We start from the raw sequence: 14,176 nt of genomic DNA, 5'->3' as shown, positions 1-14,176 counted from the left end.
TATTTATACAGGTTAGTCTCATTGAACCTTTATTTATACAGGTTAGTTTCATTGAACCTTTATTTATACAGGTTAGTCTCAGTTAGCCTCGAGGACTCATTTTCAAGAGAGTTTTTATAACTAAGAACCTCAGTAACAATTCCTCTAAGTAAACAACTCAATGATAGTGGTCATGGATCATTTGGACTGACTGTATTTCAGCCCATACAGATGGATCTGGGCGCTGAGCCATTTTTTAAGCAAAATGAAATAGTTTCCACAGCCTGATAGTGCTTTAGAGTCTTTGTAACCAGAAAGGGCTGAAAGCTGAATTACGTTCATTGGTTTTGTTTAGACAACAGTATGAAGGAAGCATCAGTCACACATTTAATGCAGCTAAGCTCATCTCCACAGTGCTGGCTCCATTTCTGAACTCTTGTGACTGTTATTTTTACTGTTGTTGTTGTTGTGTTTTTCTAAATCCTTGGAGTAAATGGAGAGAACATGCTTGATGCATTTTAAAAGTAAAAGATCTAAACTCTTAGTCCTAACATTTTTTTTCTGATAGGGAACTTTATTCTTCAGATACAGATCTTCACAATATTTGATGGTAGAAGGTCTATTTGGTCAGAATGCTACTTGGTGTCACACTGGAGCTGCAGTTGGTCTTCATGTAAAGTGAAGTGATTAAATCAACAGCAGCTAATGAGACAAAAAGTTGAATTTCTACAGCAATCTGTGAACAGCAGCGTATTGACAAGAGCTGTTACCTCACATCTGAAATATTTCTCTTCCTATATTTCCCTCAGTGATTCTGCATGCAGCACATTTCCCACTCATAAGCTCTTAGAGTCCAAGATTGGGGGAAAAATGTATTTCATCACAAGATAATTTTCTATTATTTTGGTTTAAAATGGTATGATAAAAAAGATAAACAACTTCCTTTTATATTGGTACTTATTTTATATACATGGATTTATGAGCTGGTATTTTTGGACGTTATGTTAAGTTTCTCTTCTAATTTTTGCTTCTTGTTTTCAAGTTAGGTTTGGCCACATTCTATTTCATATAGGCTTCGCCCTTTAAGGCTGTCGCTTAGTGGGTTTATCCCGTCATGCGAAGCATTACACTGAAAAAATTTAGTCCACGCCCACCTGCTGTGTGGGCCCCACCCGGTCCATATAAATTACGTTAAGAGCGGGTAATCAGCTCCCATTTTTCTTCAGCAAGCTAATAGCACTGTCAGAAGAACAAAGAAGGAAAGTTGTCTAGTTGACCAACCTTTGTTAAGACTGCCTGTGGCCCTGCCACGTCAACCTCCTGTCGTCCCGGTGAGTTCTCCTCCCCGAGGAGAGGCAGACGAGAAGTCTTGTTTCAAGGTAAGCGCCGAGGAGTATTTCTCAGTGGCAGGTCGCTACACGCTGGACGACGCCATCTTGTAATTTTCCTCTTATTGCCGACCCTCGGAGCGAATCGGATGGTTCCTCGGGGACAGGCGACATCAGCAGCAGCCTCCCACTGCTCATTCCCTCCTGGAGAGCATAGTGTCGGTGTAGAGGGGGGCTGAGCGAATGCTCGCCCTCCTCTGGAGCTGCCCGGCATAATCCAGGAGGCAGCTGACATGAAGGGACTTTTGCCGTCCCCTCTCCTTCCCCGCCCAGATCGGATGATCTAGCGGGAGGGTTTTCTGGGCTCCACTCCGGCTCACCGTCCTGATCCCATCTGGCCTCGTTTTCCCAGCAGTGACGTCCTACTGGGACGAGGCTGTAGCCGGACCTGGTAGAATAGGGCGCCGGTTCCCACATCCACGCCCATCACCAGAGTGGAGGGGTTTCACCAAGCGGAAATTCCCTCAGTGCCCCGTGGATCCGAGCCTTGACAGAAGCCTTTTCGGAGCAAAGATGTCCAGGTTGGACCAGCGTTCTACGCCTCCAGGGAGACATAACCAGACGGTGACATTGCTCTCCAATCGAGCTCACCGGCATGCATCCCAGGCGGCCGCAGCGCCGCTGACGTACAGCTTCTCAGAGGCCGGAGGGACAGACCTGCCTCAGGAGACGAGGCGCTCCCTCTGCAGGCGTCTGACATCACACTCAACCTGTGCGCCTCATCTGCTGTCTGCCTTGTCTCGCATTGCAGCTTAGATGACAATGGTGCAGAAGTCCACCCGACTTGTCAGTTCCCCTCCCTGTCGGAGGAGCTGCAGAAGGCTTTTTTGTCGGAAGGCCCTATCACGACGACGCGCTGTTCGGGACCAATTTCAAGGTCATGCTGGAAAAGTCAGATGAGGTGTCGGAGACTGTGCACACGCCTCCTCCCGCATCCCCGCGCCACAGCTGCAGCCGCGTCTTTTCCGCTGCCAGCCCCTCCCATCAGAGAACAACACTTCTCATCCCAGCAACCAGCGGTTTCAGCGTTTCCCAGAGACCACCAACAGGTGTCGCCCTAGGATAACAAACCGCAGGGCTCACGGGGAAGAGATTTATGAAAAGACACATGGCAGCCAGAATGAATGTGTTCACGACATGAGCTTTGAAATGAAACACAAACATCATTCAAAGATTAAAGTGTCTGCTTTTCAGCCGGTCTGTCAGTCCAATGATCTCACAGCAGCTTCTTCTCACACACAAAACGAGCTGGTGTCCAGAAACAGGGTTTTTTTAAACATCACCGCAGCTCGATGAAAAGCACAGGCTAGCGTGACACGGCAGCCAGAATGAATGTGTTAACGACACGAGCTTTGAAATGAAACACCAATATCATTCAAAGATTAATGTGTCTGTTTTTTCAGCCAGTCTGTCAGTCCAATGATGTCACAGCGGCTCCTCTCATTCATCCTACACACATAACGAGCTGGTGTCCTTCGAAGAAGGTTTTCTAAAATAACACTGCAGCTCGATGAATCACTCAAAAGCTCACGTGATTCGCAGCTAAGAATGAACGCATTCTGCAGACCGAGTCCAGTGGTAAACCTCGCTCTCAACCGGCGCTGCGCGCTGCTTCCTCTGACCGCACCAGCGTCAAACGCGCACCCTTGCGGCCTAAGACACTGCGTCGACTAGGGCGCACACACGCCTCTTCAGTGCACGTCGGCTCACATCAACGTAAATGCAAGCCCGCAGCCTGCACACGGCACGGAAGCGTTTTCAGAGCCTTTTCGTAAAAGCCTCTCCATGAGTGTGCGGAGCGCGTCTCCGCGATGCACGACGGCGGTGGAGGCGGTGAGACATTACGTAAACGCGCACCCGCTCCCCGAGCGTTATGCGGAGTGGCAGCACAGATATGAGACAATAGCCTGTGCATGGCATAGAACGCCGCGCACCTGCAGCAGCCCTAGCGTTTCCGCATGTTCGGGGGGTGCTCATTTTTCCTTCAGTGCACGCCACGGATGTGAGCCCGCAGCCTGAGTGAGGCACACATGATGGCGGTGATTGGCGTCCGTAGATAACATGACGCAGCATAAACGCGTGCCCGCTTCCGGGACGTTACACGGAGTGGCAACGAGCGTGCGCTCCAGACGGATAGATGAACTGTTATCAGCAGGGGATTCACGCTGATGGCTGTTTACTATTCACAGGGGGTTGAGTGATACTAGCAATAACAGCATTGTAAGAGGGGGACAGTTGAACCTGGAGGCCTCCACCCCTGTTTAATGATGGACGATTTCTTTTCACAAAGATGGCCTCCTTTACTTCTCTCTCAAACCATCGTTCCTCTCTATCCAGGATGTGAACATCTTCATCCCTGAAAGAGTGACCGCTGGCCTGGAGATGAGTGTAGACCACAGAGTCCTGGCCTGATGTTGTTGCTCTTCTGTGCTGGTTCATCCTTTTGGCCAGTGGCTGTTTAGTTTCCCCAATGTAAGACTGATCACCCTCCTGACACTGAACAGCATACACAATATTACTCTGTTTGTGCCGAGGGACTGGATCTTTGGGATGAACCAGTCTTTGCCGTAATGTATTTTTGGGGTTTAAAAGCCACTGGGACGACATGTTTAGAAAATAAAGGTCTTAATTTCTCTGAAACTCCTGCAACATTCAGATGGACCACTGGTCTGGGTTCCTCCTTTTCACCCGATGGCTGGCTGGAGTCCTGTTTGGGTTTCCTACTTGCTTTTAGGAAGGCCCAGTTAGGATATCCACATTGCTACAGGGGACGTCTACAGGAAGAACCTGTGCAGAGGACCTGACTCTTGAAACCTTGTTAGTTTTATGATGTTACAAGTAAAGAAGGAGAATGTAAGATGTTTTGTGAGTACTTGTTGTGTATCATAGCTGACAAAACTCTATAATATTAAATGAGAGGCAGTCACCACAAAAGCATAATTTGTCTTTTTTAAATACTAGTGTTAAAGTGTTATAGTGTGTTTAGACACTTGCATACAGTGCAATGAATGTTAAATAGTTTGCAAATGAAAGACATGAGTCAGTTTATATGAACCCGTGTGTATCAGACTGCATGAATCTGACACTGGAGGATAAATACCAACACTAAACTGATTAACTCTAATTTCCTGGACTCATTCTGAGTAAACTTTTCAAATATGTTTGGGCAGAAAAACAATACGACATCATGGTAGTGAATTGACACAAGCTCACCCTGCGCTGGGGGGTAGACAGCCCTTCTGTGTTGTCTCCAAGGAAGCAGTCCTCCCCCTCGGTGAAACTCCTTCGATTCAGACTTCTCCTCCACAGGGGGATGGTTGTCAAACTTTCACTGCTCATGTCTGAAACATAAATCACAAAACAGAAAAATACTTTCACCACCTCGTTCTTTAGAAACCAGCTCAGACCTCCTGTTGTGTAGTCTTGTTGACTTGGTGAAGCTCAGAAGACAAAGTATTTCAGATGTTTTGCAGTTCAGTCATTGGACGTGCTGTTTTCAGGACATTTTGTAATCACGATACCTTCAGATAATTAGTGTTATTTGAAGAAACAGGCAGCTTGGTTGTTTTTCATAAGTGGGGTCAGCAAAGACTGTGTGATGAAAGCATCTTGAAAACATGAAAGATTTCCCTTTCAGTGATACGTATTAAAGTACTTATTCAAGTAGGTTTATGTGTTTTCAACGACTTTATCCCGCCACTGTAAAGGACTGGCCATCAGTCAAGAATGTACTCCAGAATTCATAACTGAGGACTGAACTGTGTTGGATGAAGAAGATGAAGGTCGTGTTTGTGAAGACAGCTGGGAAAAACAATGTGGAAGATGAATTCCTAAATCACCTAAGAGGAGCTGGGGAAACAAGAACACTTCTTGTTCGGAGTGGGATTAACAGGACGACTGGGTGTGAAAGATAAAAGTAGCAAATTATTATTATTTTTAATTCATTTATTCATTCATTTAAAAGAAACAAAATAAACAAAACAAATTCATCAAAAAGAAAAAAACATTGAATGAAAAGGGTGCAGAAAGAAGAAAATAATTCTTATAATATCTGCCCCTTATTTCAAAAATATAAAGTAACTTTAAACAAACAACAACTTAGGCTTGAACATCTCCAAAGTGAAAACAAAAATATTAAGCATCCGTCACTTGGCGCCATACTTTCCCAACAATTTTAACTTAATCAACTTTTTAAACATATAAAATGTTTTTGTTTATTTAAAAATTAACAGCTTAATTTTTTTATGTTGTAACCTGATATCCAAGATTTTTATTGCTTTTCATGCTGAATTTAAAATTTGATCATGTTATGTCAAAATAGGTCAAATTATATTTTTGTGGTCAAACCTTAAAAATAACATTATGCACAATCTCAAAACAACATTGTGAGATCTGTCGATGATTTCAGTTTTTACAACTGACTGAGTTAAAACCATTGTGTTGACTAAAGTTGATTAGCTGCATCTTGATTTAGATGAACTCTAAAGATTAATCAAACTCAGCAATAGATTCACACCCAATGAAACCTGAATGGTTCATGCAAATTAAGCCAGTGCTTTATGAAATATTTTGCTAACAGACAAACAGGGTTAATTTTTCTTATAAGTTTCAATTAAATCAGTTAGTAGTTTGTGAAATGTGCCAACAAACTGAGTTTATTCCAAATTTCCAATGTTCATACAGTGCACAATCTGGTAATGCTCAAACTGTTTGCTGGAGATCACTCTCAGCTACTATCACACTAAATCTTACGTCAATATCTGTAAAACTGACTGAAATACAACTATTTAAAAATATGTCAAATGGTGATTAACTGTGGCAGCCATTTTAAATTATGTTGACTAAACGCAGGCTGGCGATACAGTTCATTGTTGAGCTAACACAAATCCCAAGGCTTTCCAGTTTCTCCAGTCTGCAGGTGGCATCATTCAGTCAGACTTGTTCCATCTCAAACTGGTGCTAAATGCTGACAAAACCAAAGGGATGTTGTTTTCAAACAGGAAGTTGGTGCAGGTCTTCCTGCTATCTCATCCATGCATGGTGTTCCTATTGAGTTTGTAGATTCTTACAAATACTTGAGAATTTTAATTGATGAACATCACTCTTTTAAGCCACAAATTAAAAACCTGTCAAAGGAACTGAAATTAAAACTTTTTTTTTTGTCAGAATCAGGTGATGTGTAACTTTGAATGCCAGGAAACACCTTGCAGCTGCAACTTTCCTACCAGGTATCGATTATGGTGACATTATTTACATGAATGCCCCTGCCAGCTGCTTGCAGATGTTGGACACTGTCTACCATGGAGCACTAAGATTCATAACTGGTTGTAACTACCGTACCCATCACTGCACCCTGTACTCCTTGGCCAGTTGGTCATCATCTACATGTAGCCTCTCACACTCGTTCATTTTCATCTTTAAATCCCTCCTTGGTCTGCTGCCTTCATACATCTTCTCCCACATGTCATGTCGTCAGTGCAGTTACGGCGTGTGCTCTCAGACCTTCATTACCTGCAGCGTCCCTCTAATGCAGACTGAGCTCAACAAAAAGGCCTTTTCTTAAGGATCGCACAGACTCGAGCAGATCTCAGATCTCAGTCCACGCGGAAACTGTCCGCAGACGGTTGAGACTTCATGCTCGAGTGTACACCCTGAGTGGCTGCAGTCAGCTCCGCAGGCAAGGGGCGTTTACCTTCGGGACAAATCGAGGTTGCTGATTGGTCATTTGCTGACACGCCTATTGGATTGATGGACAGGTCACAAAAAAAAAAAAATAACAGAGCTGGCAGCCCCAGCTGCAGCCATGTTCTGTGTTTATATGTTGTTAATAAAAAGTTCTAAAACATTTTTAAAAAACAGGGAGCGCTGGCCCTGCAGCCCACACATCAGACCGGCCCACCAGGAAATCTCCAGACCCTCCCGCAGCCATGCATTTTAATTCTCTCGTGACAAATTCCTTCATTTTTCACAATTTCAACCATGACGTCAATGGACGAAGAGGAAGAAATCTCTTGCCTTTAGGCAAAAAAACAAAATAAAAGACCATTGAACCAGATCAGGGATAAAGAAGGGGGATTTAATACATTGGTGTCGCATACAAAACAGTCTGTCACCAGGCAGTTTATTGTGCGACACCTAGTACACGTATGTGGTCGTAAAAATTTATCTTTGTGCAGACATGCCCTGCGGGTGTCCACTTCGAGTCTAATCTGGTATGCATGGACCTCCGCGGACTGAAGTACGCCCGAGTATGTGGGAGACTTAACTCTGCTCCTGTAACCTGGAACACCTTGCAACAAGATCTGACGTTGTCCACTTTGATTTCTTTAAGGGATCTTAAACAACGGATAAGGTAGATAATAAGAAAAGTTTAAGCAAATATGTTCTTGTTTTTAGTATTTTACTTTGTTTAATATGCCACTTTGATTTTATTGTTTTTATAACACTATTGTTTTTAATTGCTTTTTATTGTTGTATATTGTTGTCTGTCTAAAAGAAGTCTCTCTTGAAAATGAGTCCTTGTGACTCAATGAGACTAACCTATATAAATAAATGTTAAATAAAATCAAAATTGAGCAGTTGTAAATACACACCCAATTGCCCTCATTTTGCTTCTCAGCAGGTGGAAATAAATATAACTGTGGTTAGACCAAACAATGTTCAGTCAGGTCATCTGGATGGTTTGCTGGTGAGAAACATCTCAGCAAAATAAAAAATAAAAAGAAACCGTCCAGATGACCTGACTGAACATTGTTGGATTTTTTACCTGGATTATTTAGGATGAACTTTGATGAAATAGTTAGATTAGGTTTTAATTTTCAAACAATAACAACTTTAACCAACTTTTCTATAAAACCTGATTATTTTAAGCATTTTAGAGCAAATTACGTGTCAAAGCTGTGGCTGCATGAGGTATCTTTAACTTTTGCTTTGTGTAGTTTGTGTTTTTATTCTCCATGTCCAGAGGGAAATCGTGACTTTTATGAAAAATGTTCAAAGATATCAGCAGATGCCATTATTCTTGCCTTATGTTAATCCCACTCTCCACTTCTCCCACTTTGTTGTAAACACAACTCCCTGATCACATGACCTCACTGTTGCTAACAACCTACCAGATAAGGAAACCCTTATATTATGACCACCACTGTGTGTTGTGCTGCTGAGTAACATGAGAAACAGTCAACGGGAGTTTGAAAGGTTTCCTTCGGTACATTGTCTTGAGTGCATTCAGCAACCTTCACTCAAACAGCCGTCTAACTAATTGTAATTTTTGTCCTCACTGACTTTCCACACTGCCATAGGCAGAAATTGAGGCGTACGAATATTGTCCACAGTAATAAATTATCTGAGGAAACTTTTATGCGATATAATAATAATAACAATGCATTTCCACCATTTATATAGGCAAAATGATGCATTTTTCACAAAATGATGAGGATGGATGGATAATTATATTATGACAATAATATATTACAATATGACAATGATATGTCCCTCGTCTCTCGCATAGTGACTGCTGGATATGGGCACCAGTGATCCCCGTGACCCAAAAAGGAAAAAAGCAAGTACAGTATTTTTCAGCCTACAAGTCGCAGTTTTTTTTTGCATAATTTCATGCACTGTTACTTATAGGGTGAAGCGAGGCATTTATGGATTTTTTCCCCTTATTTATAAACCATTTTCTGGCTGAGATATGACCGTTTTCATTCATTCTGACTGAAAAAAATAATAATAATAAAGAGCAGTACCACTTTCAGCCACTTGATGGCAGCAGAGTAGTAATAGATTATGGCATGCTGCTGTATCATGTAATAGGTAAACATGGCTATAATGACAAAAATTATAAAAAATTCAAAAAAGTTCAAGACAAAAACAACTGAACTTTATTTATTATACTTTACTTTATGCTTTATTGTTTTTTCTTGAACTTTTTTTAATTTACCATGTCCTGGATGACTGAGAATCTTCACCAGCTATTAAAGACACAATCGACCTGCCACAGAGTCCCCACCTTCATTCTGCTCGCTGCTTGGAACTGTCAAACGAGCTGCACCGCCCCAGCGAAATGCAGCTGATTTGACCATTAAAGTGTGTTTATTAAGCAAATAAACTGAGACGCACCTTTGCTATAATTTCGAGCAAACAAATAATTGTTTTGAGGCATTTATCTTGTTAAATTTGCACAGCAACTCATCACATGCACGCATTTACTTCTGCGTATCGGGTTTTGAAATACAGCAGATTTGACCGTCAAAGTGCATTTATTAAGCAAAAGTTAGACTGAGACACATCTTTAATATAATTTCGAGCAAACAATTAATCGTTTTTAAGTGTTAATCTGGTTAAATTCTTGTTAAAGTTCTTCATGCACTCTCCTGCAGCTGCCATTTGGCAGCCCATCCATTTTTGGCACAACACCGGCCCACATTTCCGGGTTGTCAGCAGTGACACGTAACAAACGTGATGCGTCAGCAGTGACACATAATAGATGCGACGTATACAGCGAAGCGACATATTTATGGATTTTTCCACTTTATTAGACAAATATGGACTGATGCGACTTATAGGGTGGAGCAACGTGTATGGCAAAAAATACGGTAATATAATGGTTGGATGGATAATTATATATTATATTATTATATTATAATTAGTTTGTAAGTGTCCATCTGTTCATTTTAGAAAAGTCTAACTGACTGTACCTTTAGTGTTGCTCTCAAAAAGTGTTCCTAATAAATTCAATAGAATGTCCAGCCTGGCACAGTATCAGACTTTGACATTTATTGCGTTCTCAGAAAGAGAAATCAAGACGTTACAGTCTTGGTTCTGTTTTAAGCAGGAAGCCTAGAGTTTTATTAGAGTCCAACAAAGCTGAACTCTGATAAACTTTAGACAGAGACTCTCTGAGCAGTAAGGGACATGACTTTATTCTCACATGATGAGTACCACCTGTATCTGATAACCAGGTAAACACCAACGCAGAGAAATGCCCAAGGTTGTTTTTGGGCCATACTATGAAAGTTGAGTACAGATAAAACAGGAGTAGCGTTTGTTGGAATTTAAACCAATATACCACCGAATGTGTCACATCCCTCTGGAGCAGGTAATTAGGAGCAGATGCTGCTTTTAGTTAAATGCTGAAGGATAATCAGGGGTATTTTATGGTTCTAGTAACTTCCAGTGGACCTAGCTGCTTCATAGGTGTAGCTGCTTCGTGTATCTCAGGTTGTAGGGTCAGTTCCCAGCAAAATGAAAATCAGATCTTTACAGAAGTCATGATTATGTAAATATATTATCTAATGTAAATTAAGAATTTAATTTGACTTTAAAAATATCATTACGTTGGTGCACAAAACAGTCCCTCTGGTTCTTGGTTCCTGCTTTTCTATCACAGCTACAAAAGTTTCAGCTGCATTACTTCCACTTGGTCCCAGTGTGTGAGAAAATGCTTTTAATAGTCACTTTTATTCTAAAGTATACAGGGAGTCCAACACAATGAAAGAAAAAATGAGGACACATACTAAAATTTATACAAAGTATTTCTATGATCAGATTACATCAATTTTCTTTTTGCTTACCTCTCCTGGTGGACATTAGTGGATGCCGGCTGCCTTCAGGGATCGTGGACAAATCAGAGAACGTACCACTTGGGGACAAAAACTCACTCCTATAGGGCCTCTTCTGGAAGGACAAGGTGGCTGCACCACAGCTGCATTGTTGTTGGAAAAACTCCTGCACAAAGTACACACACCATCTCAGTATCACAGTATTTTGTACGCTATTTGTAGGTCAAACCTTTAATACTGATTTTAGAAGGATATTTTGCATTGATATTAATCAATAGATTTTCAAAAGGTTATTGCCTGAGATCACGATTAGTCTCAGGAGTAAAACTTCTCTTTTTCAAGAAAGTGATGTTTGTACACCTTTACACTGTACTCAGGGACACTTGTTTCCCAAGAAAAACTAAAGCCATGTGCATAATCACTTGGTTATTTATAATGTTTTCTCTCTGTATCTTTTATTTAACTCTAAGTGGACTTGAAATACAATGGATTAGATTCTAGTGACTCAGCTGCAGCCCACCCTAAACTTTTGGTCAAGGTTCACATGGGTATCAATCTCATTTTGGCTTTCAAAGGGACACCCATTGTGACCTAATGACCCCAACTCATTTAAAAAGGATAAGGCCGAAACAGGAATTACACAGTCACTGAAAAACCAACTTCCTTTTACTGCACACCAAGATTTCAAAGAACAGGAATGAACCCAGGTACAAATACTTTGTCCTTCCTGACTGAGCTGTCTGCAGAGTTCACATCCGTTTTATCTGTTTTTATCTGTGTTTCTGTCAGATTGAGATGTGAGAAATTACAGCTAATTATTGTTTGAAGAGAAAGTAAAACTTTTTTTAAATTATTCTAGCAACTTTATAAATAAAATTTTAAAAAATGTGTTTTTAGCAGTTTTTTGACCAGTGGAACATTTCTTAAAGGAGTAAGAGGTTTAGAGTAAAGTGGTTTGCCAATTGAAAGGTCAGAGATTAAATCTCAACTTCCCTGCAACATGTCAAACTGTCTTTGTACTGGAGACCCCCACCTCACCTCCATCCACTGATAAGTTTGTTTATAACTTTAAATGCATTGCTTTACCCTATAACACCTTGTGGACTTTGAAAGTCTGTGTCGATTTTTGAACGGGATTTACAGTGTAGCATGTTTGAGTGGTGCTATACGCCATTTTTATCCCCCACATCAACATCAGTCAAAACAAAAACCGTTCTAAGTCAGTCTTTCTCACAGACATTGTGCTTAGATTTGGTGTGGTAGTAGCTGAGGGTCAGTGATGGGCACAGTTCTACTAGTTCTACTAATTTGCTAAAAGCTAACTGTTGAACTTTAGCGGATTAGCATTTTCACTAAGTTTGAAACAATTTAGCAAACTTACCGTACACTATATTAGGTTTTCTCCAATGTTTAACAGCTAATTTACCTGTTTTGTAAACTCAGTTCAGTAAAGCTTACATCAAAACAGAGTCAGACTCGTGTACAAAGTACATGACAAGACGTGATTAGTCGAAGCAGCAGGGCTGTAACTGGTTTGGATTGACTGAATTGATACAAATGATCCCACCTTCAGATGGTCAGTCCCATCAGTCTTCAACTGGAAGGAGACAAAGACGTGTGATGCAGATTGTGATAGTCACCTTAACAGTTAGCGATTAGCATTAGCTTCTGATAATTTTTCTACCTGTTAGCAAAGCTAATTTTTATTCAGCACAATATGGTTCAGCAAAATTAATGTTTTGGTTAGCTGTGCCCACCACTGTGGGCGGCTGTGGCTGAGTGGTTAGAGCAGTCGTCCTCCAATGCGAGAGTTGTGGGTTCAGTTCCACCAGCAGTCATATGCTGAAGTGTCCCTGGGCAAGACACTGAACCCCTCATTGCCTCTGATGTGTGTCCCATCAGTGTATGAATGTGATAAAACACTGATTATTCTTTGTGTGTGTGTGTATATATATATATATATATATATATATACATATATACAGTAGTCTCTCACTACTTCACGGTTCGCTATTTCGTGGTTTTTCAAAGTAAGATTGGACATGACACAGTTGGCTGATTGATGGATGAGCCATGGATTGTTTATTTAAAATAACTTATTTTAAATGATTTTGCAGCACGGTGGCGCAACTGGTAGAGCTGCTGCCTCTCAGCGAGCAGGTCCCTGGTTCAAACCCCGGTCCAGGGGCCTTTCTGGGTGGAGTTTGCATGTTCTCGCCGTGCATGCGTGGGTTTTCTCCGGATACTCCAGTTTCCTCCCACAGACCAAAAACATGCATGTTAGACTGATTGGCAACTCTAAATTGTTCCTAGGTGTGAGTGAGAGAGTGAATGGTTGTTTGTCTCGTTTGTCTCTATGTGTCCCTGTGATGGACTTGCGACCTGTCCAGGGTGTACCCCACCCCTCGCACAATGATTGCAGGACATGGGCACCAGTGAACCCCATGACCCAAAATGGAAGAATCTGGTAAATGATAATGAAGAGATGGATGGATGTTCAGTTGTTTCAGTGTGATTGATCAAGAAGTACATTTCTGCTCTGTGCTGCAGAGCTGAAGCTGTGTGACATCCTTGGATTTCCTGCTGCACTTCTCGTTTCTACAATTTAAATTTAAATACTGTAACATTTTAAATTAACAATCCATGCTGCATGGATTGTTAATTTAAAATGTTACAGTATTATGTTACAGTAAAATGTTTAAAATGTTTAACGTCGTCTACAAGATTTGACCAAAGTGAATATAACTCTGTTAATTCTCATCATAAAATAAATATTAAACTCGCTGAATGTAATTTTTATATATTTTTCAAACAAGCAGCAACTTTAAAGGTAGAAAATACCAAAGATAAAGTGAAAACAGGTTGATTTCACTAAACAGTCATCATTATTCGAGTCATGTCTCTCTTGTAAATGAGTCCCCGAGGCTCAGTGGAATTAACCTGTCTAAATAAAGGTTGAATGAATTATCGCCAGTATTTATTATAAGTAAAAGTATGTATTTTATAGATTTGTTTTTTTCCCTTTATGGTAAGACGTGATTTTTTAAATAACCCTAAAGTTTAAAACATGCCATGACTTTAACTTGTGTCTCTTACTCAGAGCACTCTGTTACATGTGGCCTGGGAACGTAAAAGACAAAGACGACAAAAAATGAACTCAGTGTGTCAAAATGCAGTTAAAGAGTTAACTGCACAGTTATTGTTTGAGTTTGTTGCCTGCACATAAAATATGAACATAACAGCAAA

At 40.9% G+C, this 14,176-nt stretch overlaps 1 protein-coding gene across 1 annotated transcript in view; it reads right to left on the bottom strand.

Moving 5' to 3' along the window:
• Positions 1 to 14,176, bottom strand: part of si:ch211-250c4.3 (uncharacterized protein LOC100535981 homolog) — a 40,626-nt gene that overhangs the window by 7,359 nt on the left and 19,091 nt on the right. The window contains exons 3-4 of the mRNA XM_037687905.1: positions 10,943 to 11,096; positions 4,581 to 4,708 (exon numbers count right to left, since the gene is read on the bottom strand). Of these exons, the coding sequence (XP_037543833.1) occupies positions 4,581 to 4,708; positions 10,943 to 11,096 (282 nt within the window). The remainder of the gene's footprint in view (positions 1 to 4,580; positions 4,709 to 10,942; positions 11,097 to 14,176) is intronic.

This window comes from Nematolebias whitei, chromosome 1 (genome assembly GCF_014905685.2).
Source record: "Nematolebias whitei isolate Nwh7 chromosome 1, NemWhi1, whole genome shotgun sequence".
Lineage (NCBI taxonomy): Eukaryota > Metazoa > Chordata > Actinopteri > Cyprinodontiformes > Rivulidae > Nematolebias > Nematolebias whitei.
This window is presented reverse-complemented; position numbering and strand designations above follow the sequence as displayed.